Source organism: Brachyhypopomus gauderio, chromosome 3, assembly GCF_052324685.1.
Source record: "Brachyhypopomus gauderio isolate BG-103 chromosome 3, BGAUD_0.2, whole genome shotgun sequence".
Taxonomy (NCBI): domain Eukaryota; kingdom Metazoa; phylum Chordata; class Actinopteri; order Gymnotiformes; family Hypopomidae; genus Brachyhypopomus; species Brachyhypopomus gauderio.
This window is the reverse complement of record NC_135213.1, coordinates 28,016,544-28,039,263: the sequence shown is the minus strand read 5'-3', so window position 1 is coordinate 28,039,263 and position 22,720 is coordinate 28,016,544. Positions and strand designations below refer to the sequence as shown.

Genomic DNA, 22,720 nt, shown 5'->3' with positions numbered 1-22,720 from the left:
CACTCTCCCTCACATAAACACACACACCCTCACGCTCTCTCCCTCACACGGACTCTCACACAAACACACACTCTCTCGGTCACTCTGCTAATGGCAGATGTTCCCATGTGACCTGGCAGTGCTGTTGGGTCCCCAGCTCCCTGTGATCAGAGGGGAGGAAAGTAACCGAGCCAGAGGTGAGGAGATGGAGTCCAGCCTGACCTTTATAACGCCAGCTGATTGGCTCCTGCAAGGTTCTGAAAGCAGCAGATCCAAGACCCCAACACAAACACACCAACAATTAAACAGAAGCTCCATTAATGACCAGTTCAGCTCTTCATTTGACCAGCGGCGTTGCTGTATTTTCTGCTGCTCTCCTTTTGTGTGGGTGTCATGTCTCTCGGTGCACGCAGCCTTAATTACACTGGGGCTTGATCATCTTTCATCTTGTATTGCCACTTTGATGCACTGAATCATTTCAGAGGCAATTTGCAGCTTTCATGAGCTCGAGGTGGAAGTGTTCGTAAGATCAGCAGTGTGTGCAGAACCCATGGATGTGAAATCATCGGAACCAGACCCTGTTCTCATATACAAAGTGGGAGAAACAGCTAATGCAGGGGGGTGTGCACAACTAACACAGAGCCACAGGGAGCTGATTCAACGCTCCGGCCCCAGCTACGCAGCGCTGGCTGATGAGTTGGTCTTCTGTGGCTTTGAGAAATAATTACTGTGCTCTTGTGAGGAGGGCGTGGAGCGGGGAAGAGAGGAGTAAACAACGCTGTAAACATACTGCCTGCATCAGCCTCCTTTCTCCCCCTTTTTTCTCGGCTAGCGTGCAAATTGAAACAAGCTGAAAGTGAGTCAAGGCTCCGGTGTGAGCATGGCGGCGACGGGCCAGAATTCAGCGGGGAGCCACATGAAAGATGAGAGTTTTAATTGCTTTCCTCTTCATCGCCAGATGATTATTGAAGTGCTGTTCTCTGCAGGGTCCAGAAGGAGCGCAGGGGGTGGGAGGGGGGTCTCCACCAGCACCCAGAAGCCCTGTGGCCCCTGGGCTTTCCCATACAACTGGCTTCTGAGCACTCCCAATAGCCCTTTAACCTTAATTATGAAGTGTGTGTGTGTGTGTGTGTGGGGGGGGGGGGGGGGGGGGGGTACAACTGAGATTACAAATAACAGAAAACAATAAGTAAGCCAAAGGATTAATGTGAGAAACATGCAAGATCCTCATAACACTCAGAGAAGTTCCACCTTCTCCTGCTGCCTGAGTACTGTGTGTGTGTGTGTGTGTGTGTGTGGACAGGTCTTAAGTGAGAGCATTTGGATTTTGTGTGTGCGTGTGTGTGTTTGTGGACAGGTCTTAAGTGAGAGCCTTTGGTTTGTGTGTGTGTGTGTGCGTGTGTGTGTGTGTGAGGGCATTTTGGGGTTTTTTTTTTTTTTTTTTTTTTTTAAGGATATCACGGTTCATTCTGGCTCCGCCCCCCAGCCCCTAGTGGCAGTACCGTGTGTTCTGGAGAACTGGCTCCAGACCCGCACAGCAACAATCTGTCCTGCCCTGCGAGAGCCTGGCAGGCCAAGCACTGCCCACCAGGCTGAAGTGCAAGTGGTGGAGCCAGACGCCAGTCCTGCCCTTCTCCCTCATCGCCATGGCTACTGTGCATTCATCATCTCACCTCCTGCAGATGCACTAATCAAATACATGTGTCATCATGGGGACTTCCTGTAGAGGCAGCGGGGCCTGTCTCTCGCACTCGGCCGGTCTCTCGCACTCGGCCTGTAGTATATTTGCGGATCACTGGTACCATGTGTTATTACATTTACCAATTAACATATAACATTTCGCTTAGAATACAATAACTTTGATAATTGGTGGAAGTCACATCTCCTGAATTCATATAAACCTCACACAGAAAAACTACGGAGACTACTTCACATTAATATGAGAAATATGACCAGCCATACTGCTAGCTAACACCAGTATCTTCTCTAAATGAGGAGTGTGACCAGGAACTCTGTCTACGAGCCTCCAGTAAACAGCCTCTCTCATGATGACATCATTGTATGGTGAAGGGTTTATAGCCCAGGGGAGCTGTGAAGCTAACTCCGGGTTAAGACCTGCAGTTAAACACAACAACCCGTCTTTATTACCTTCACAAAACAGATGAATCAAACTGAAATCCTAGCTTTAAGCAGGGTTCAGTGAAATTAAAGGAGAATATGTATGATTTTTTTTTTTACCAAGGTTGAACTCTGAAAGAAAAGGCATCACCTATGATAACAGAAGGCAATCAGTGTCATATTTCTGGATGAAGGCGGTACATCCAGTGCTACAAGTCAACAGCTGACGCCAACAGCATAAATCACTGGAGTACCATGGAACTGGTATGGTCCCTAACAGGTATGGTAGATGGAAAGGTGTGGAGGTGATGTACTCTGGTGCATGTATGGTACTATGGTAGATGGGAAGGTGTGTGATGTACTCTGGTGTGTGTACTGTACTACGGGAGATGTCGTTTTGAGGGAGAGCTGTCCGAGTGCACTCTACCCTCACCTACATGCCTCCACCCACTGTCTCTGCAGCGATTATCTCCACCTACCATTTATCAGTCAGACAACAAAATAACTTGTTTTACTTATTACTTATTTACTATCCCCACCCACAAACTGTTTGATTGACAGAACACAAAAAGCTCAGAAAATCCCAGTGTTCAGTAAAAGCAAGAAGCTTGCAGGTGTGTTTGGACAGGTCTCAAACGCATGTCTGATGAAGCTTCAAGTGATACCCTGAGCTCAGGCAGGACCTCTGGGGTTCTGCATAACCTGCTGGGTTTATAAGCCAAACACTCAGACAGGTGCTAATTTATACAGACTGAACTGTTAATGAATATCACTGCCAGGGGTGCAGGAAGGTGTTTGTGCAATTCTTCCACCCCACAGCCTGAAAAATACTTTTGTGGAGAGATTTATAGAATCCCACTGGCTTTGAGCAACAACAATAAATCAACATAATAAAGAAATGGCAAATGAATAGCAAATAAAAAGTAAAAATAGGGAACATAATCATTTCACAAAAACTGCCATTTTTTATTCAAGATTTACACAGGAACCATTTAAGCAAACAAACAAAAGCCCCGACAAACCCCAAGCGCATTCTCCCAGAGTCAGTTTATGAGTCAGTAGCGCACGAATCAGTAGCGCACGAGCCAGTAGCACACGAGCCAGTAGCGCACGAGTCAGTAGCGCACGAGTCAGCAGCGCACGAGTCAGCAGCGCACGAGTCAGCAGCGCACGAGTCAGCAGCGCACGAGTCAGCAGCGCACGAGTCAGCAGCGCACGAGTGAGTAGTGTATGGAAAAGGCTCACCTTGGCCAGCATGGCGAGATGTTGGTTCTGAACAATCGCTGTGCGGTACGTGGCCAGACCACCCTCCTCCAGACTGGGAAACAGATAGTAGAGATGGACACTGCAAAAGATAACCAGAAACATCAGGAAGAGGCAGCTAACCCTAATCCTAATCCCCAACCCTTACCCTAACCCTAATCCTAATCCCCAACCCTTACCCTAACCCTAATTCATGCTGAAGTGAGCAGAAACCCAGTCAGCATAGTGAGGACGGGACAGCCTCTCCACACCAGGTTTCATTTCCAGAAAACAAATCTACTAGTCCCACTGCTCTATTACTTCTCAAAAAATATTATTATTGTAATCAGGAAACTGAAACTCATTTGAAAGACTAAAGAACAATGTTTTATGTGGCTGAAATCCAGTCTTCATTAGTTATGAGAATGGGATTAAGAGATGAATCCAAACTAAGAGTTTCAGCCTCCAACCTGTATGAGAGAGAGAGAGAGAGAGAGAGAGAGGGAGAAAGAGAGAGGGAGGGAGGGAGGGAGAGAGGGACAGAGACGGAAGGAGAGAGAGATAGAAAGAGAGAAGGAGATACAGAGGGAGAGAGAGGGAGGGAAAGGGGGAGAGAGAGGGAGGAAGAGAAATGAGGAGAGAGAGGGACCCAACCCAACACATTTGGAATATCTGGTAACCATGTGTATCACGGCCAGAGTTTTAGCATCTGAGGGAATGCTGTCTCAGCTGCCACGGCAACACTGCTGGCCACACCCCATTTTTATCTGGGCCTTACAAAGAACAAGGAGGCTTAGCACAATCACAGACACCAGCAACCCCAGGGACCACCCCCAAACTGCTGTCTCACCCCCCACAGTGCTTGCCCCTGAGGAAATTCAGAACCAATGAACATTGTTGCCGTTTCTAAATAAAAAGGCCTCAGTAGTAATTGTTTTAGTCCCAGTTCAGCTGGCAGCTGCAGGGTTCTTGCAGAGTAACGTGGAAATTCCCAGAGAACCTTCTGAACGCACCGCATTACAGACTCCATTCTCACGTCAGCACCGCATTACAGACTCCATTCTCACGTCAGCACCGCATTACAGACTCCATTCTCACGTCGGCACACGCATTACAGTCTCCATTCTCACGTCAGCACCGCATTACAGACTCCATTCTCACGTCGGCACCGCATTACAGACTCCATTCTCACGTCGGCACACGCATTACAGACACCATTCTCACGTCGGCACACGCATTACTGACTCCATTCTCACGTCGACACACGCATTACTGACTCCATTCTCACATTAGCACACTCATCACTACTTAAATGAACCCACAGCTGTTTTGATTCATAACCAATTTCAAAAATTCGATTCAGGGTGTGCAATAACACCATGAAGACTCCTTGAGGTCCGCTTGGACTAGAAAAAGATAAGAACTGTCCTTGAGAGAAAAAATAGCACAAATCACAAAACCTGAATCTTATAAATCTTCCAAAATTTTTTATTTGTCCTTCAAAAACATCACACAAGTTCCTATAAAAATGTACAGAACAGACCCGAGAACCTAAGAGTGGTTTCCCACATGGAGTACAACATGACTGGGGAGGAGTGCCACGTGACCGGGGTGCCACCTGAGTGGGGAGGAGTGCCACCAGAGTACCACGTTAATGGGTGTTCTCAATTAACATGTGGGGGTAGGACTGAACCCGCGGACGGTCCTAAAGAGGTCCACCACGTTCAGTGGCTCCTGCATTCATAGCTCAGTGAGGTGTGTGGCGTGGGGTGTGTGAGGTGTTGAATGTGTGGCGTGGGGTGTGAGAGCTGTGTGGAGTGGGGTGTGAGGCGTTGGGGGTGTGAGGTGTGTGGGAGGTCTGAGGCGTTGGGAGTTTGAGGTGTGTGGCGTGGGGTGTGAGGCGTTGGGTGTGTGAGGTGCGAGGCGTTGGGTATGGGAGGTGTAAGGTGTGTGAAGTGTGTGGCGTGGGGTGTGGGAGGTGTAAAGTGTGTGGCGTGGGGTGTGGGAGGTGAGAGGCATGGGAGGTGTGTGGCGTGGGGTGTGGGAGGTATAAGGTGTGGCGTGGGGTGTGTGGCGTGGGGTGTGTGGCGTGGGGTGTGGGAAGTGTAAGGCGTGTGAAGTGTGTGGCGTGGGGTGTGTGAGGTGTGTGGCGTGGGGTGTGTGAGGTGTGTGGTGTGGGGTGTGTGAGGTGTAAGGTGTGTGGCGTGGGGTGTGTGGCGTGGGGTGTGGGAAGTGTAAGGCGTGTGAAGTGTGTGGCGTGGGGTGTGTGAGGTGTGTGGCGTGGGGTGTGTGAGGTGTGGGGTGTGTGAGGTGTAAGGTGTGTGGCGTGGGGTGTGTGAGGTGTAAGGTGTGTGGCGTGGGGTGTGGGAGGTGTAAGGTGTGTGGCGTGGGGTGTGGGAGGTGTAAGGTGTGTGAGGTGGCATGTGGGATATGTAATGTGTGTGAGGTGTGTGGCATTGGGTGTGCGAGGCGTGGGGTGTGTGAGGTGTGTGAGGTGAGAGGCATGGGGTGTGTGGCGTGAGGTGTGTGGAATGAGGTGTGTAAGGTGTGTGAGGTGTGTGGCGTGAGGTGTGTAAGGTGTGTGAGGTGTGTGGGAAGTGTAAGGTGTTTGAGGTGTAAGGTGTGTGAGGTGTGTGGCGTGGGAGGTGTAATGTGTTTGAGGTGTGTAAGGTGTGTGGCGTGGGGTGTGTGAGGTGTAAGGTGTGTGGCGTGGGGTGTGGGAGGTGTAAGGTATGTGAGGTGTGTGGCGTGGGGTGTGGGAGGTGTAATGTGTTTGAGGTGTGTGGCGTGAGGTGTGGGAGGTGTAAGGTGTGTGAGGTGTGTGGCGTGGGGTTTGGGAGGTGTAAGGTATGTGCGGTGTGTGGCGTGGGGTGTGGGAGGTGTAAGGTGTGTGGCGTGGTGTGTGGGAGGTGTAAGGTATGTGAGGTGTGTGGCGTGGGGTGTGGGAGGTGTAAGGGGTTTGAGGTGTGTGGCGTGAGGTGTGGGAGGTGTAAGATGTGTGAGGTGTGTGGCGTGGGGTGTGTAAGGTGTGTGAGGTGTGTGGCGTGGGGTGTGGGAGGTGTAAGGTATGTGAGGTGTGTGGCGTGGGGTGTGGAAGGTGTAAGGTGTTTGAGGTGTGTGGCATGAGGTGTGGGAGGTGTAAGGTGTGTGAGGTGTGTGGTGTGGGAGGTGTAAGGTATGTGAGGTGTGTGGCGTGGGAGGTGTAAGATGTGTGAGGTGTGTGGCGTGGAGTGTGGGAGGTGTAAGGTGTGTGAGGTGTGTGGCGTGGGGTGTGGGAGGTGTAAGGTATGTGAGGTGTGTGGCGTGGGGTGTGGAAGGTGTAAGGTGTTTGAGGTGTGTGGTATGAGGTGTGGGAGGTGTAAGGTGTGTGAGGTGTGTGGTGTGGGAGGTGTAAGGTGTGTGAGGTGTGTGGTGTGGGAGGTGTAAGGTATGTGAGGTGTGTGGCGTGGGGTGTGGGAGGTGTAAGATGTGTGAGGTGTGTGGCGTGAGGTGTGGGAGGTGTAAGGTGTGTGAGGTGTGTGGCGTGGAGTGTGTGAGGTGTAAGGTGTGTGAGGTGTGTGGCGTGAGGTGTGGAAGGTGTAAGGTGTTTGAGGTGTGTGGCGTGAGGTGTGGGAGGTGTAAGGTATGTGAGGTGTGTGGCGTGGGGTGTGGGAGGTGTAAGGTGTTTGAGGTGTGTGGCGTGGAGTGTGTGAGGTGTAAGGTATGTGAGGTGTGTGGCGTGAGGTGTGGGAGGTGTAAGGTGTTTGAGGTGTGTGGCGTGGAGTGTGTGAGGTGTAAGGTGTGTGAGGTGTGTGGCGTGGAGTGTGTGAGGTGTAAGGTGTTTGAGGTGTGTGGCGTGAAGTGTGGGAGGTGTAAGGTGTGTGAGGTGTGTGGCGTGAGGTGTGGGAGGTGTAAGGTGTGTGAGGTGTGTGGCGTGGAGTGTGTGAGGTGTGTGGCGTGGAGTGTGGGAGGTGTAAGGTGTGTGAGGTGTGTGGCGTGGAGTGTGGGAGGTGTAAGGTGTGTGAGGTGTGTGGCGTGGAGTGTGGGAGGTGTGTGGCGTGGAGTGTGGGAGGTGTAAGGTGTGTGAGGTGTGTGGCGTGGAGTGTGGGAGGTGTAAGGTGTGTGAGGTGTGTGGCGTGGAGTGTGGGAGGTGTAAGGTGTGTGAGGTGTGTGGCGTGGAGTGTGGGAGGTGTAAGGTGTGTGAGGTGTGTGGTGTGGAGTGTGGGAGGTGTGTGGCGTGGAGTGTGGGAGGTGTGTGGCGTGGAGTGTGGGAGGTGTAAGGTGTGTGAGGTGTGTGGCGTGGAGTGTGGGAGGTGTAAGGTGTGTGAGGTGTGTGGCGTGGAGTGTGGGAGGTGTAAGGTGTGTGAGGTGTGTGGCGTGGAGTGTGGGAGGTGTGTGGCGTGGAGTGTGGGAGGTGTGTGGCGTGGAGTGTGGGAGGTGTGTGGCGTGGAGTGTGGGAGGTGTAAGGTGTGTGAGGTGTGTGGCGTGGAGTGTGGGAGGTGTAAGGTGTGTGAGGTGTGTGGCGTGGAGTGTGGGAGGTGTAAGGTGTGTGGCGTGGAGTGTGGGAGGTGTAAGGTGTGTGAGGTGTGTGGCGTGGAGTGTGGGAGGTGTAAGGTGTGTGAGGTGTGTGGCGTGGAGTGTGGGAGGTGTGTGGCGTGGAGTGTGGGAGGTGTAAGGTGTGTGAGGTGTGTGGCGTGGAGTGTGGGAGGTGTAAGGTGTGTGGCGTGGAGTGTGGGAGGTGTAAGGTGTGTGGCGTGGAGTGTGGGAGGTGTAAGGTGTGTGAGGTGTGTGGCGTGGAGTGTGGGAGGTGTAAGGTGTGTGAGGTGTGTGGCGTGGAGTGTGGGAGGTGTAAGGTGTGTGAGGTGTGTGGCGTGGAGTGTGGGAGGTGTAAGGTATGTGAGGTGTGTGGCGTGGGGTGTGTGAGGTGTAAGGTGTGTGGCGTGGAGTGTGGGAGGTGTAAGGTGTGTGAGGTGTGTGGCGTGGAGTGTGGGAGGTGTAAGGTGTGTGAGGTGTGTGGCGTGGAGTGTGGGAGGTGTAAGGTGTGTGAGGTGTGTGGCGTGGAGTGTGGGAGGTGTAAGGTGTGTGAGGTGTGTGGCGTGGAGTGTGGGAGGTGTAAGGTGTGTGAGGTGTGTGGCGTGGAGTGTGGGAGGTGTAAGGTGTGTGAGGTGTGTGGCGTGGAGTGTGGGAGGTGTAAGGTGTGTGGCGTGGAGTGTGGGAGGTGTAAGGTGTGTGAGGTGTGTGGCGTGGAGTGTGGGAGGTGTAAGGTGTGTGAGGTGTGTGGCGTGGAGTGTGGGAGGTGTGTGGCGTGGAGTGTGGGAGGTGTAAGGTGTGTGAGGTGTGTGGCGTGGAGTGTGGGAGGTGTAAGGTGTGTGGCGTGGAGTGTGGGAGGTGTAAGGTGTGTGGCGTGGAGTGTGGGAGGTGTAAGGTGTGTGAGGTGTGTGGCGTGGAGTGTGGGAGGTGTAAGGTGTGTGAGGTCTGTGGCGTGGAGTGTGGGAGGTGTAAGGTGTGTGAGGTGTGTGGCGTGGAGTGTGGGAGGTGTAAGGTATGTGAGGTGTGTGGCGTGGGGTGTGTGAGGTGTAAGGTGTGTGGCGTGGAGTGTGGGAGGTGTAAGGTGTGTGAGGTGTGTGGCGTGGAGTGTGGGAGGTGTAAGGTGTGTGAGGTGTGTGGCGTGGAGTGTGGGAGGTGTAAGGTGTGTGAGGTGTGTGGCGTGGAGTGTGGGAGGTGTAAGGTGTGTGAGGTGTGTGGCGTGGAGTGTGGGAGGTGTAAGGTGTGTGAGGTGTGTGGCGTGGAGTGTGGGAGGTGTAAGGTGTGTGAGGTGTGTGGCGTGGAGTGTGTGAGGTGTGTGGCGTGGAGTGTGGGAGGTGTAAGGTGTGTGAGGTGTGTGGCGTGGAGTGTGGGAGGTGTAAGGTGTGTGAGGTGTGTGGCGTGGAGTGTGGGAGGTGTAAGGTGTGTGAGGTGTGTGGCGTGGAGTGTGGGAGGTGTAAGGTGTGTGAGGTGTGTGGCGTGGAGTGTGGGAGGTGTAAGGTGTGTGAGGTGTGTGGCGTGGAGTGTGGGAGGTGTAAGGTGTGTGAGGTGTGTGGCGTGGAGTGTGGGAGGTGTAAGGTGTGTGAGGTGTGTGGCGTGGAGTGTGGGAGGTGTAAGGTGTGTGAGGTGTGTGGCGTGGAGTGTGGGAGGTGTAAGGTGTGTGAGGTGTGTGGCGTGGAGTGTGGGAGGTGTAAGGTATGTGAGGTGTGTGGCGTGGGGTGTGTGAGGTGTAAGGTGTGTGGCGTGGAGTGTGGGAGGTGTGAGGTGTGTGAGGTGTGTGGCGTGGAGTGTGGGAGGTGTAAGGTGTGTGAGGTGTGTGGCGTGGAGTGTGGGAGGTGTAAGGTGTGTGAGGTGTGTGGCGTGAAGTGTGGGAGGTGTAAGGTGTGTGAGGTGTGTGGCGTGGAGTGTGGGAGGTGTAAGGTATGTGAGGTGTGTGGCGTGGGGTGTGTGAGGTGTAAGGTGTGTGGCGTGGAGTGTGGGAGGTGTAAGGTATGTGAGGTGTGTGGCGTGGGGTGTGTGAGGTGTAAGGTGTGTGGCGTGGAGTGTGGGAGGTGTAAGGTGTGTGAGGTGTGTGGCGTGGAGTGTGGGAGGTGTAAGGTGTGTGAGGTGTGTGGCGTGGAGTGTGGGAGGTGTAAGGTGTGTGAGGTGTGTGGCGTGGAGTGTGGGAGGTGTAAGGTGTGTGAGGTGTGTGGCGTGAGGTGTGGGAGGTGTAAGGTGTGTGAGGTGTGTGGCGTGAGGTGTGGGAGGTGTAAGGTGTGTGAGGTGTGTGGCGTGGAGTGTGGGAGGTGTAAGGTGTGTGAGGTGTGTGGCGTGGAGTGTGTGAGGTGTGTGGCGTGGAGTGTGGGAGGTGTAAGGTGTGGAGTGTGTGAGGTGTGTGGCGTGGAGTGTGGGAGGTGTAAGGTGTGTGAGGTGTGTGGCGTGGAGTGTGGGAGGTGTAAGGTGTGTGAGGTGTGTGGCGTGGAGTGTGGGAGGTGTAAGATGTGGAGTGTGTGAGGTGTGTGGCGTGGAGTGTGGGAGGTGTAAGGTGTGTGAGGTGTGTGGCGTGGAGTGTGGGAGGTGTAAGGTGTGTGAGGTGTGTGGCGTGGAGTGTGGGAGGTGTAAGGTGTGGAGTGTGTGAGGTGTGTGGTGTGGAGTGTGGGAGGTGTAAGGTGTGTGAGGTGTGTGGCGTGGAGTGTGGGAGGTGTAAGGTGTGTGAGGTGTGTGGCGTGGAGTGTGGGAGGTGTAAGGTGTGTGAGGTGTGTGGCGTGGGGTGTGGGAGGTGTAAGGTGTGTGAGGTGTGTGGCGTGAGGTGTGGGAGGTGTAAGGTGTGTGAGGTGTGTGGCGTGGAGTGTGGGAGGTGTAAGGTGTGTGAGGTGTGTGGCGTGGGGTGTGGGAGGTGTAAGGTGTGTGAGGTGTGTGGCGTGAGGTGTGGGAGGTGTAAGGTGTGTGAGGTGTGTGGCGTGGAGTGTGGGAGGTGTAAGGTGTGTGAGGTGTGTGGCGTGGAGTGTGGGAGGTGTGTGGCGTGGAGTGTGGGAGGTGTAAGGTGTGTGAGGTGTGTGGCGTGGAGTGTGGGAGGTGTAAGGTGTGTGAGGTGTGTGGCGTGGAGTGTGGGAGGTGTAAGGTGTGTGAGGTGTGTGGCGTGGAGTGTGGGAGGTGTAAGGTGTGTGAGGTGTGTGGCGTGGAGTGTGGGAGGTGTAAGGTGTGTGAGGTGTGTGGCGTGGAGTGTGGGAGGTGTAAGGTGTGTGAGGTGTGTGGCGTGGAGTGTGTGAGGTGTAAGGTGTGTGAGGTGTGTGGCGTGGGGTGTGGGAGGTGTAAGGTGTGTGAGGTGTGTGGCGTGGAGTGTGGGAGGTGTAAGGTGTGTGGCGTGGGGTGTGGGAGGTGTAAGGTATGTGAGGTGTGTGGCGTGGGGTGTGGGAGGTGTAATGTGTTTGAGGTGTGTGGCGTGAGGTGTGGGAGGTGTAAGGTGTGTGAGGTGTGTGGCGTGGGGTTTGGGAGGTGTAAGGTATGTGCGGTGTGTGGCGTGGGGTGTGGGAGGTGTAAGGTGTGTGGCGTGGTGTGTGGGAGGTGTAAGGTATGTGAGGTGTGTGGCGTGGGGTGTGGGAGGTGTAAGGGGTTTGAGGTGTGTGGCGTGAGGTGTGGGAGGTGTAAGATGTGTGAGGTGTGTGGCGTGGGGTGTGGGAGGTGTAAGGTATGTGAGGTGTGTGGCGTGGGGTGTGTAAGGTGTGTGAGGTGTGTGGCGTGGGGTGTGGGAGGTGTAAGGTATGTGAGGTGTGTGGCGTGGGGTGTGGAAGGTGTAAGGTGTTTGAGGTGTGTGGCATGAGGTGTGGGAGGTGTAAGGTGTGTGAGGTGTGTGGTGTGGGAGGTGTAAGGTATGTGAGGTGTGTGGCGTGGGGTGTGGGAGGTGTAAGATGTGTGAGGTGTGTGGCGTGGAGTGTGGGAGGTGTAAGGTGTGGAGTGTGTGAGGTGTGTGGCGTGGAGTGTGGGAGGTGTAAGGTGTGTGAGGTGTGTGGCGTGGAGTGTGGGAGGTGTAAGGTGTGTGAGGTGTGTGGCGTGGAGTGTGGGAGGTGTAAGATGTGGAGTGTGTGAGGTGTGTGGCGTGGAGTGTGGGAGGTGTAAGGTGTGTGAGGTGTGTGGCGTGGAGTGTGGGAGGTGTAAGGTGTGTGAGGTGTGTGGCGTGGAGTGTGGGAGGTGTAAGGTGTGGAGTGTGTGAGGTGTGTGGTGTGGAGTGTGGGAGGTGTAAGGTGTGTGAGGTGTGTGGCGTGGAGTGTGGGAGGTGTAAGGTGTGTGAGGTGTGTGGCGTGGAGTGTGGGAGGTGTAAGGTGTGTGAGGTGTGTGGCGTGGGGTGTGGGAGGTGTAAGGTGTGTGAGGTGTGTGGCGTGAGGTGTGGGAGGTGTAAGGTGTGTGAGGTGTGTGGCGTGGAGTGTGGGAGGTGTAAGGTGTGTGAGGTGTGTGGCGTGGGGTGTGGGAGGTGTAAGGTGTGTGAGGTGTGTGGCGTGAGGTGTGGGAGGTGTAAGGTGTGTGAGGTGTGTGGCGTGGAGTGTGGGAGGTGTAAGGTGTGTGAGGTGTGTGGCGTGGAGTGTGGGAGGTGTGTGGCGTGGAGTGTGGGAGGTGTAAGGTGTGTGAGGTGTGTGGCGTGGAGTGTGGGAGGTGTAAGGTGTGTGAGGTGTGTGGCGTGGAGTGTGGGAGGTGTAAGGTGTGTGAGGTGTGTGGCGTGGAGTGTGGGAGGTGTAAGGTGTGTGAGGTGTGTGGCGTGGAGTGTGGGAGGTGTAAGGTGTGTGAGGTGTGTGGCGTGGAGTGTGGGAGGTGTAAGGTGTGTGAGGTGTGTGGCGTGGAGTGTGTGAGGTGTAAGGTGTGTGAGGTGTGTGGCGTGGGGTGTGGGAGGTGTAAGGTGTGTGAGGTGTGTGGCGTGGAGTGTGGGAGGTGTAAGGTGTGTGGCGTGGGGTGTGGGAGGTGTAAGGTATGTGAGGTGTGTGGCGTGGGGTGTGGGAGGTGTAATGTGTTTGAGGTGTGTGGCGTGAGGTGTGGGAGGTGTAAGGTGTGTGAGGTGTGTGGCGTGGGGTTTGGGAGGTGTAAGGTATGTGCGGTGTGTGGCGTGGGGTGTGGGAGGTGTAAGGTGTGTGGCGTGGTGTGTGGGAGGTGTAAGGTATGTGAGGTGTGTGGCGTGGGGTGTGGGAGGTGTAAGGGGTTTGAGGTGTGTGGCGTGAGGTGTGGGAGGTGTAAGATGTGTGAGGTGTGTGGCGTGGGGTGTGGGAGGTGTAAGGTATGTGAGGTGTGTGGCGTGGGGTGTGTAAGGTGTGTGAGGTGTGTGGCGTGGGGTGTGGGAGGTGTAAGGTATGTGAGGTGTGTGGCGTGGGGTGTGGAAGGTGTAAGGTGTTTGAGGTGTGTGGCATGAGGTGTGGGAGGTGTAAGGTGTGTGAGGTGTGTGGTGTGGGAGGTGTAAGGTATGTGAGGTGTGTGGCGTGGGGTGTGGGAGGTGTAAGATGTGTGAGGTGTGTGGCGTGGAGTGTGGGAGGTGTAAGGTGTGTGAGGTGTGTGGCGTGGGGTGTGGGAGGTGTAAGGTATGTGAGGTGTGTGGCGTGGGGTGTGGAAGGTGTAAGGTGTTTGAGGTGTGTGGTATGAGGTGTGGGAGGTGTAAGGTGTGTGAGGTGTGTGGTGTGGGAGGTGTAAGGTATGTGAGGTGTGTGGCGTGGGGTGTGGGAGGTGTAAGATGTGTGAGGTGTGTGGCGTGAGGTGTGGGAGGTGTAAGGTGTGTGAGGTGTGTGGCGTGGAGTGTGTGAGGTGTAAAATGTGTGAGGTGTGTGGCGTGAGGTGTGGAAGGTGTAAGGTGTTTGAGGTGTGTGGCGTGAGGTGTGGGAGGTGTAAGGTATGTGAGGTGTGTGGCGTGGGGTGTGGGAGGTGTAAGGTGTTTGAGGTGTGTGGCGTGGAGTGTGTGAGGTGTAAGGTATGTGAGGTGTGTGGCGTGAGGTGTGGGAGGTGTAAGGTGTTTGAGGTGTGTGGCGTGGAGTGTGTGAGGTGTAAGGTGTGTGAGGTGTGTGGCGTGGAGTGTGTGAGGTGTGTGGCGTGGAGTGTGGGAGGTGTAAGGTGTGTGAGGTGTGTGGCGTGGAGTGTGGGAGGTGTAAGGTGTGTGAGGTGTGTGGCGTGGAGTGTGGGAGGTGTGTGGCGTGGAGTGTGGGAGGTGTAAGGTGTGTGAGGTGTGTGGCGTGGAGTGTGGGAGGTGTAAGGTGTGTGAGGTGTGTGGCGTGGAGTGTGGGAGGTGTAAGGTGTGTGAGGTGTGTGGCGTGGAGTGTGGGAGGTGTAAGGTGTGTGAGGTGTGTGGTGTGGAGTGTGGGAGGTGTGTGGCGTGGAGTGTGGGAGGTGTGTGGCGTGGAGTGTGGGAGGTGTAAGGTGTGTGAGGTGTGTGGCGTGGAGTGTGGGAGGTGTAAGGTGTGTGAGGTGTGTGGCGTGGAGTGTGGGAGGTGTAAGGTGTGTGAGGTGTGTGGCGTGGAGTGTGGGAGGTGTGTGGCGTGGAGTGTGGGAGGTGTGTGGCGTGGAGTGTGGGAGGTGTGTGGCGTGGAGTGTGGGAGGTGTAAGGTGTGTGAGGTGTGTGGCGTGGAGTGTGGGAGGTGTAAGGTGTGTGAGGTGTGTGGCGTGGAGTGTGGGAGGTGTAAGGTGTGTGAGGTGTGTGGCGTGGAGTGTGGGAGGTGTAAGGTGTGTGAGGTGTGTGGCGTGGAGTGTGTGAGGTGTGTGGCGTGGAGTGTGGGAGGTGTAAGGTGTGTGAGGTGTGTGGCGTGGAGTGTGGGAGGTGTAAGGTGTGTGAGGTGTGTGGCGTGGAGTGTGGGAGGTGTAAGGTGTGTGAGGTGTGTGGCGTGGAGTGTGGGAGGTGTAAGGTGTGTGAGGTGTGTGGCGTGGAGTGTGTAAGGTGTGTGAGGTGTGTGGCGTGGGGTGTGGGAGGTGTAAGGTATGTGAGGTGTGTGGCGTGGGGTGTGGAAGGTGTAAGGTGTTTGAGGTGTGTGGCATGAGGTGTGGGAGGTGTAAGGTGTGTGAGGTGTGTGGTGTGGGAGGTGTAAGGTATGTGAGGTGTGTGGCGTGGGGTGTGGGAGGTGTAAGATGTGTGAGGTGTGTGGCGTGGAGTGTGGGAGGTGTAAGGTGTGTGAGGTGTGTGGCGTGGGGTGTGGGAGGTGTAAGGTATGTGAGGTGTGTGGCGTGGGGTGTGGAAGGTGTAAGGTGTTTGAGGTGTGTGGTATGAGGTGTGGGAGGTGTAAGGTGTGTGAGGTGTGTGGTGTGGGAGGTGTAAGGTATGTGAGGTGTGTGGCGTGGGGTGTGGGAGGTGTAAGATGTGTGAGGTGTGTGGCGTGAGGTGTGGGAGGTGTAAGGTGTGTGAGGTGTGTGGCGTGGAGTGTGTGAGGTGTAAAATGTGTGAGGTGTGTGGCGTGAGGTGTGGAAGGTGTAAGGTGTTTGAGGTGTGTGGCGTGAGGTGTGGGAGGTGTAAGGTATGTGAGGTGTGTGGCGTGGGGTGTGGGAGGTGTAAGGTGTTTGAGGTGTGTGGCGTGGAGTGTGTGAGGTGTAAGGTATGTGAGGTGTGTGGCGTGAGGTGTGGGAGGTGTAAGGTGTTTGAGGTGTGTGGCGTGGAGTGTGTGAGGTGTAAGGTGTGTGAGGTGTGTGGCGTGGAGTGTGTGAGGTGTGTGGCGTGGAGTGTGGGAGGTGTAAGGTGTGTGAGGTGTGTGGCGTGGAGTGTGGGAGGTGTAAGGTGTGTGAGGTGTGTGGCGTGGAGTGTGGGAGGTGTGTGGCGTGGAGTGTGGGAGGTGTAAGGTGTGTGAGGTGTGTGGCGTGGAGTGTGGGAGGTGTAAGGTGTGTGAGGTGTGTGGCGTGGAGTGTGGGAGGTGTAAGGTGTGTGAGGTGTGTGGCGTGGAGTGTGGGAGGTGTAAGGTGTGTGAGGTGTGTGGTGTGGAGTGTGGGAGGTGTGTGGCGTGGAGTGTGGGAGGTGTGTGGCGTGGAGTGTGGGAGGTGTAAGGTGTGTGAGGTGTGTGGCGTGGAGTGTGGGAGGTGTAAGGTGTGTGAGGTGTGTGGCGTGGAGTGTGGGAGGTGTAAGGTGTGTGAGGTGTGTGGCGTGGAGTGTGGGAGGTGTGTGGCGTGGAGTGTGGGAGGTGTGTGGCGTGGAGTGTGGGAGGTGTGTGGCGTGGAGTGTGGGAGGTGTAAGGTGTGTGAGGTGTGTGGCGTGGAGTGTGGGAGGTGTAAGGTGTGTGAGGTGTGTGGCGTGGAGTGTGGGAGGTGTAAGGTGTGTGAGGTGTGTGGCGTGGAGTGTGGGAGGTGTAAGGTGTGTGAGGTGTGTGGCGTGGAGTGTGTGAGGTGTGTGGCGTGGAGTGTGGGAGGTGTAAGGTGTGTGAGGTGTGTGGCGTGGAGTGTGGGAGGTGTAAGGTGTGTGAGGTGTGTGGCGTGGAGTGTGGGAGGTGTAAGGTGTGTGAGGTGTAGGTGTGTGGCGTGAGGTGTGGGAGGTGTAAGGTGTGTGAGGTGTGTGGCGTGGAGTGTGGAGGTGTAAGGTTGTGTGAGGTGTGTGGCGTGGGGTGGGAGGTGTAGGTGTGTGAGGTGTGTGGCGTGGAGGTGTGGAGGTGTAAGGTGTGTGAGGTGTGTGGCGTGGAGTGTGGGAGGTGTAAGGTTTGTGAGGTGTGTGGCGTGGAGTGTGGGAGGTGTAAGGTGTGTGTGTGGAGGTGTGTGGCGTGGAGTGTGTGAGGTGTGTGGCGTGGAGTGTGGGAGGTGTAAGGTGTGTGAGGTGTGTGGCGTGGAGTGTGGGAGGTGTAAGGTGTGTGAGGTGTGTGGCGTGGAGTGTGGGAGGTGTAAGGTGGTGAGGTGTGTGGCGTGGAGTGTGGGAGGTGTAAGGTGTGTGAGGTGTGTGGCGTGGAGTGTGGGAGGTGTAAGGTGTGTGAGGTGTGTGGCGTGGAGTGTGGGAGGTGTAAGGTGTGTGAGGTGTGTGCGTGGGGTGTGTGAGGTGTAAGGTGTGTGGCGTGGAGTGTGGGAGGTGTAAGGTATGTGAGGTGTGTGGCGTGGGGTGTGTGAGGTGTAAGGTGTGTGGCGTGGAGTGTGGGAGGTGTAAGGTGTGTGAGGTGTGTGGCGTGGAGTGTGGGAGGTGTAAGGTGTGTGAGGTGTGTGGCGTGGAGTGTGGGAGGTGTAAGGTGGTGTGAGGTGTGTGGCGTGGAGTGTGGGAGGTGTAAGGTGTGTGAGGTGTGTGGCGTGAGGTGTGGGAGGTGTAAGGTGTGTGAGGTGTGTGGCGTGAGGTGTGGGAGGTGTAAGGTGTGTGAGGTGTGTGGCGTGGAGTGTGGGAGGTGTAAGGTGTGTGAGGTGTGTGGCGTGGAGTGTGTGAGGTGTGTGGCGTGGAGTGTGGGAGGTGTAAGGTGTGGAGTGTGTGAGGTGTGTGGCGTGGAGTGTGGGAGGTGTAAGGTGTGTGAGGTGTGTGGCGTGGAGTGTGGGAGGTGTAAGGTGTGTGAGGTGTGTGGCGTGGAGTGTGGGAGGTGTAAGATGTGGAGTGTGTGAGGTGTGTGGCGTGGAGTGTGGGAGGTGTAAGGTGTGTGAGGTGTGTGGCGTGGAGTGTGGGAGGTGTAAGGTGTGTGAGGTGTGTGGCGTGGAGTGTGGGAGGTGTAAGGTGTGGAGTGTGTGAGGTGTGTGGTGTGGAGTGTGGGAGGTGTAAGGTGTGTGAGGTGTGTGGCGTGGAGTGTGGGAGGTGTAAGGTGTGTGAGGTGTGTGGCGTGGAGTGTGGGAGGTGTAAGGTGTGTGAGGTGTGTGGCGTGGGGTGTGGGAGGTGTAAGGTGTGTGAGGTGTGTGGCGTGAGGTGTGGGAGGTGTAAGGTGTGTGAGGTGTGTGGCGTGGAGTGTGGGAGGTGGTGTGGCGTGGAGTGTGGGAGGTGTGTGGCGTGGAGTGTGGGAGGTGTGTGGCGTGGAGTGTGGGAGGTGTAAGGTGTGTGAGGTGTGTGGCGTGGAGTGTGGGAGGTGTAAGGTGTGTGAGGTGTGTGGCGTGGAGTGTGGGAGGTGTAAGGTGTGTGAGGTGTGTGGCGTGGAGTGTGGGAGGTGTAAGGTGTGTGAGGTGTGTGGCGTGGAGTGTGTGAGGTGTGTGGCGTGGAGTGTGGGAGGTGTAAGGTGTGTGAGGTGTGTGGCGTGGAGTGTGGGAGGTGTAAGGTGTGTGAGGTGTGTGGCGTGGAGTGTGGGAGGTGTAAGGTGTGTGAGGTGTGTGGCGTGGAGTGTGGGAGGTGTAAGGTGTGTGAGGTGTGTGGCGTGGAGTGTGGGAGGTGTAAGGTGTGTGAGGTGTGTGGCGTGGAGTGTGGGAGGTGTAAGGTGTGTGAGGTGTGTGGCGTGGAGTGTGGGAGGTGTAAGGTGTGTGAGGTGTGTGGCGTGGAGTGTGGGAGGTGTAAGGTGTGTGAGGTGTGTGGCGTGGAGTGTGGGAGGTGTAAGGTGTGTGAGGTGTGTGGCGTGGAGTGTGGGAGGTGTAAGGTATGTGAGGTGTGTGGCGTGGGGTGTGTGAGGTGTAAGGTGTGTGGCGTGGAGTGTGGGAGGTGTGAGGTGTGTGAGGTGTGTGGCGTGGAGTGTGGGAGGTGTAAGGTGTGTGAGGTGTGTGGCGTGGAGTGTGGGAGGTGTAAGGTGTGTGAGGTGTGTGGCGTGAAGTGTGGGAGGTGTAAGGTGTGTGAGGTGTGTGGCGTGGAGTGTGGGAGGTGTAAGGTATGTGAGGTGTGTGGCGTGGGGTGTGTGAGGTGTAAGGTGTGTGGCGTGGAGTGTGGGAGTGTAAGGTTGTGAGGTGTGTGGCGTGGAGTGTGTGAGGTAAGGTGTGTGGCGTGGAGTGTGGGAGGTGTAAGGTGTGTGAGGTGTGTGGCGTGGAGTGTGGGAGGTGTAAGGTGTGTGAGGTGTGTGGCGTGGAGTGTGGGAGGTGTAAGGTGTGTGAGGTGTGTGGCGTGGAGTGTGGGAGGTGTAAGGTGTGTGAGGTGTGTGGCGTGAGGTGTGGGAGGTGTAAGGTGTGTGAGGTGTGTGGCGTGAGGTGTGGGAGGTGTAAGGTGTGTGAGGTGTGTGGCGTGGAGTGTGGGAGGTGTAAGGTGTGTGAGGTGTGTGGCGTGGAGTGTGTGAGGTGTGTGGCGTGGAGTGTGGGAGGTGTAAGGTGTGGAGTGTGTGAGGTGTGTGGCGTGGAGTGTGGGAGGTGTAAGGTGTGTGAGGTGTGTGGCGTGGAGTGTGGGAGGTGTAAGGTGTGTGAGGTGTGTGGCGTGGAGTGTGGGAGGTGTAAGATGTGGAGTGTGTGAGGTGTGTGGCGTGGAGTGTGGGAGGTGTAAGGTGTGTGAGGTGTGTGGCGTGGAGTGTGGGAGGTGTAAGGTGTGTGAGGTGTGTGGCGTGGAGTGTGGGAGGTGTAAGGTGTGGAGTGTGTGAGGTGTGTGGTGTGGAGTGTGGGAGGTGTAAGGTGTGTGAGGTGTGTGGCGTGGATTGTGGGAGGTGTAAGGTGTGTGAGGTGTGTGGCGTGGAGTGTGGGAGGTGTAAGGTGTGTGAGGTGTGTGGCGTGGGGTGTGGGAGGTGTAAGGTGTGTGAGGTGTGTGGCGTGAGGTGTGGGAGGTGTAAGGTGTGTGAGGTGTGTGGCGTGGAGTGTGGGAGGTGTAAGGTGTGTGAGGTGTGTGGCGTGGGGTGTGGGAGGTGTAAGGTGTGTGAGGTGTGTGGCGTGAGGTGTGGGAGGTGTAAGGTGTGTGAGGTGTGTGGCGTGGAGTGTGGGAGGTGTAAGGTGTGTGAGGTGTGTGGCGTGGAGTGTGGGAGGTGTGTGGCGTGGAGTGTGGGAGGTGTAAGGTGTGTGAGGTGTGTGGCGTGGAGTGTGGGAGGTGTAAGGTGTGTGAGGTGTGTGGCGTGGAGTGTGGGAGGTGTAAGGTGTGTGAGGTGTGTGGCGTGGAGTGTGGGAGGTGTGTGGCGTGGAGTGTGGGAGGTGTAAGGTGTGTGAGGTGTGTGGCGTGGAGTGTGGGAGGTGTAAGGTGTGTGAGGTGTGTGGCGTGGAGTGTGGGAGGTGTAAGGTGTGTGAGGTGTGTGGCGTGGAGTGTGGGAGGTGTAAGGTGTGTGAGGTGTGTGGCGTGGAGTGTGTGAGGTGTAAGGTGTGTGAGGTGTGTGGCGTGGGGTGTGGGAGGTGTAAGGTGTGTGAGGTGTGTGGCGTGGAGTGTGGGAGGTGTAAGGTGTGTGGCGTGGGGTGTGGGAGGTGTAAGGTATGTGAGGTGTGTGGCGTGGGGTGTGGGAGGTGTAATGTGTTTGAGGTGTGTGGCGTGAGGTGTGGGAGGTGTAAGGTGTGTGAGGTGTGTGGCGTGGGGTTTGGGAGGTGTAAGGTATGTGCGGTGTGTGGCGTGGGGTGTGGGAGGTGTAAGGTGTGTGGCGTGGTGTGTGGGAGGTGTAAGGTATGTGAGGTGTGTGGCGTGGGGTGTGGGAGGTGTAAGGGGTTTGAGGTGTGTGGCGTGAGGTGTGGGAGGTGTAAGATGTGTGAGGTGTGTGGCGTGGGGTGTGGGAGGTGTAAGGTATGTGAGGTGTGTGGCGTGGGGTGTGTAAGGTGTGTGAGGTGTGTGGCGTGGGGTGTGGGAGGTGTAAGGTATGTGAGGTGTGTGGCGTGGGGTGTGGAAGGTGTAAGGTGTTTGAGGTGTGTGGCATGAGGTGTGGGAGGTGTAAGGTGTGTGAGGTGTGTGGTGTGGGAGGTGTAAGGTATGTGAGGTGTGTGGCGTGGGGTGTGGGAGGTGTAAGATGTGTGAGGTGTGTGGCGTGGAGTGTGGGAGGTGTAAGGTGTGTGAGGTGTGTGGCGTGGGGTGTGGGAGGTGTAAGGTATGTGAGGTGTGTGGCGTGGGGTGTGGAAGGTGTAAGGTGTTTGAGGTGTGTGGTATGAGGTGTGGGAGGTGTAAGGTGTGTGAGGTGTGTGGTGTGGGAGGTGTAAGGTATGTGAGGTGTGTGGCGTGGGGTGTGGGAGGTGTAAGATGTGTGAGGTGTGTGGCGTGAGGTGTGGGAGGTGTAAGGTGTGTGAGGTGTGTGGCGTGGAGTGTGTGAGGTGTAAAATGTGTGAGGTGTGTGGCGTGAGGTGTGGAAGGTGTAAGGTGTTTGAGGTGTGTGGCGTGAGGTGTGGGAGGTGTAAGGTATGTGAGGTGTGTGGCGTGGGGTGTGGGAGGTGTAAGGTGTTTGAGGTGTGTGGCGTGGAGTGTGTGAGGTGTAAGGTATGTGAGGTGTGTGGCGTGAGGTGTGGGAGGTGTAAGGTGTTTGAGGTGTGTGGCGTGGAGTGTGTGAGGTGTAAGGTGTGTGAGGTGTGTGGCGTGGAGTGTGTGAGGAGGTGTGTGGCGTGGAGTGTGGGAGGTGTAAGGTGTGTGAGGTGTGTGGCGTGGAGTGTGGGAGGTGTAAGGTGTGTGAGGTGTGTGGCGTGGAGTGTGGGAGGTGTGTGGCGTGGAGTGTGGGAGGTGTAAGGTGTGTGAGGTGTGTGGCGTGGAGTGTGGGAGGTGTAAGGTGTGTGAGGTGTGTGGCGTGGAGTGTGGGAGGTGTAAGGTGTGTGAGGTGTGTGGCGTGGAGTGTGGGAGGTGTAAGGTGTGTGAGGTGTGTGGTGTGGAGTGTGGGAGGTGTGTGGCGTGGAGTGTGGGAGGTGTGTGGCGTGGAGTGTGGGAGGTGTAAGGTGTGTGAGGTGTGTGGCGTGGAGTGTGGGAGGTGTAAGGTGTGTGAGGTGTGTGGCGTGGAGTGTGGGAGGTGTAAGGTGTGTGAGGTGTGTGGCGTGGAGTGTGGGAGGTGTGTGGCGTGGAGTGTGGGAGGTGTGTGGCGTGGAGTGTGGGAGGTGTGTGGCGTGGAGTGTGGGAGGTGTAAGGTGTGTGAGGTGTGTGGCGTGGAGTGTGGGAGGTGTAAGGTGTGTGAGGTGTGTGGCGTGGAGTGTGGGAGGTGTAAGGTGTGTGAGGTGTGTGGCGTGGAGTGTGGGAGGTGTAAGGTGTGTGAGGTGTGTGGCGTGGAGTGTGGGAGGTGTAAGGTGTGTGAGGTGTGTGGCGTGGAGTGTGGGAGGTGTAAGGTGTGTGAGGTGTGTGGCGTGGAGTGTGGGAGGTGTAAGGTGTGTGAGGTGTGTGGCGTGGAGTGTGGGAGGTGTAAGGTGTGTGAGGTGTGTGGCGTGGAGTGTGGGAGGTGTAAGGTGTGTGAGGTGTGTGGCGTGGAGTGTGGGAGGTGTAAGGTATGTGAGGTGTGTGGCGTGGGGTGTGTGAGGTGTAAGGTGTGTGGCATGGAGTGTGGGAGGTGTGAGGTGTGTGAGGTGTGTGGCGTGGAGTGTGGGAGGTGTAAGGTGTGTGAGGTGTGTGGCGTGGAGTGTGGGAGGTGTAAGGTGTGTGAGGTGTGTGGCGTGGAGTGTGGGAGGTGTAAGGTGTGTGAGGTGTGTGGCGTGAGGTGTGGGAGGTGTAAGGTGTGTGAGGTGTGTGGCGTGAGGTGTGGGAGGTGTAAGGTGTGTGAGGTGTGTGGCGTGGAGTGTGGGAGGTGTAAGGTGTGTGAGGTGTGTGGCGTGGAGTGTGTGAGGTGTGTGGCGTGGAGTGTGGGAGGTGTAAGGTGTGGAGTGTGTGAGGTGTGTGGCGTGGAGTGTGGGAGGTGTAAGGTGTGTGAGGTGTGTGGCGTGGAGTGTGGGAGGTGTAAGGTGTGTGAGGTGTGTGGCGTGGAGTGTGGGAGGTGTAAGATGTGGAGTGTGTGAGGTGTGTGGCGTGGAGTGTGGGAGGTGTAAGGTGTGTGAGGTGTGTGGCGTGGAGTGTGGGAGGTGTAAGGTGTGTGAGGTGTGTGGCGTGGAGTGTGGGAGGTGTAAGGTGTGGAGTGTGTGAGGTGTGTGGTGTGGAGTGTGGGAGGTGTAAGGTGTGTGAGGTGTGTGGCGTGGAGTGTGGGAGGTGTAAGGTGTGTGAGGTGTGTGGCGTGGAGTGTGGGAGGTGTAAGGTGTGTGAGGTGTG

At 56.3% G+C, this 22,720-nt stretch overlaps 1 protein-coding gene across 3 annotated transcripts in view; it reads right to left on the bottom strand.

Annotated features, from left to right (window-relative positions):
* Nucleotides 1-22,720, bottom strand: part of drosha (drosha ribonuclease III) — a 159,636-nt gene that overhangs the window by 80,528 nt on the left and 56,388 nt on the right. For all 3 annotated transcript variants that reach the window (XM_077000876.1, XM_077000878.1, XM_077000877.1), the window contains exon 20: nt 3,343-3,442. In XM_077000876.1, coding sequence (XP_076856991.1) covers nt 3,343-3,442 — 100 coding nt within the window. The remainder of the gene's footprint in view (nt 1-3,342; nt 3,443-22,720) is intronic.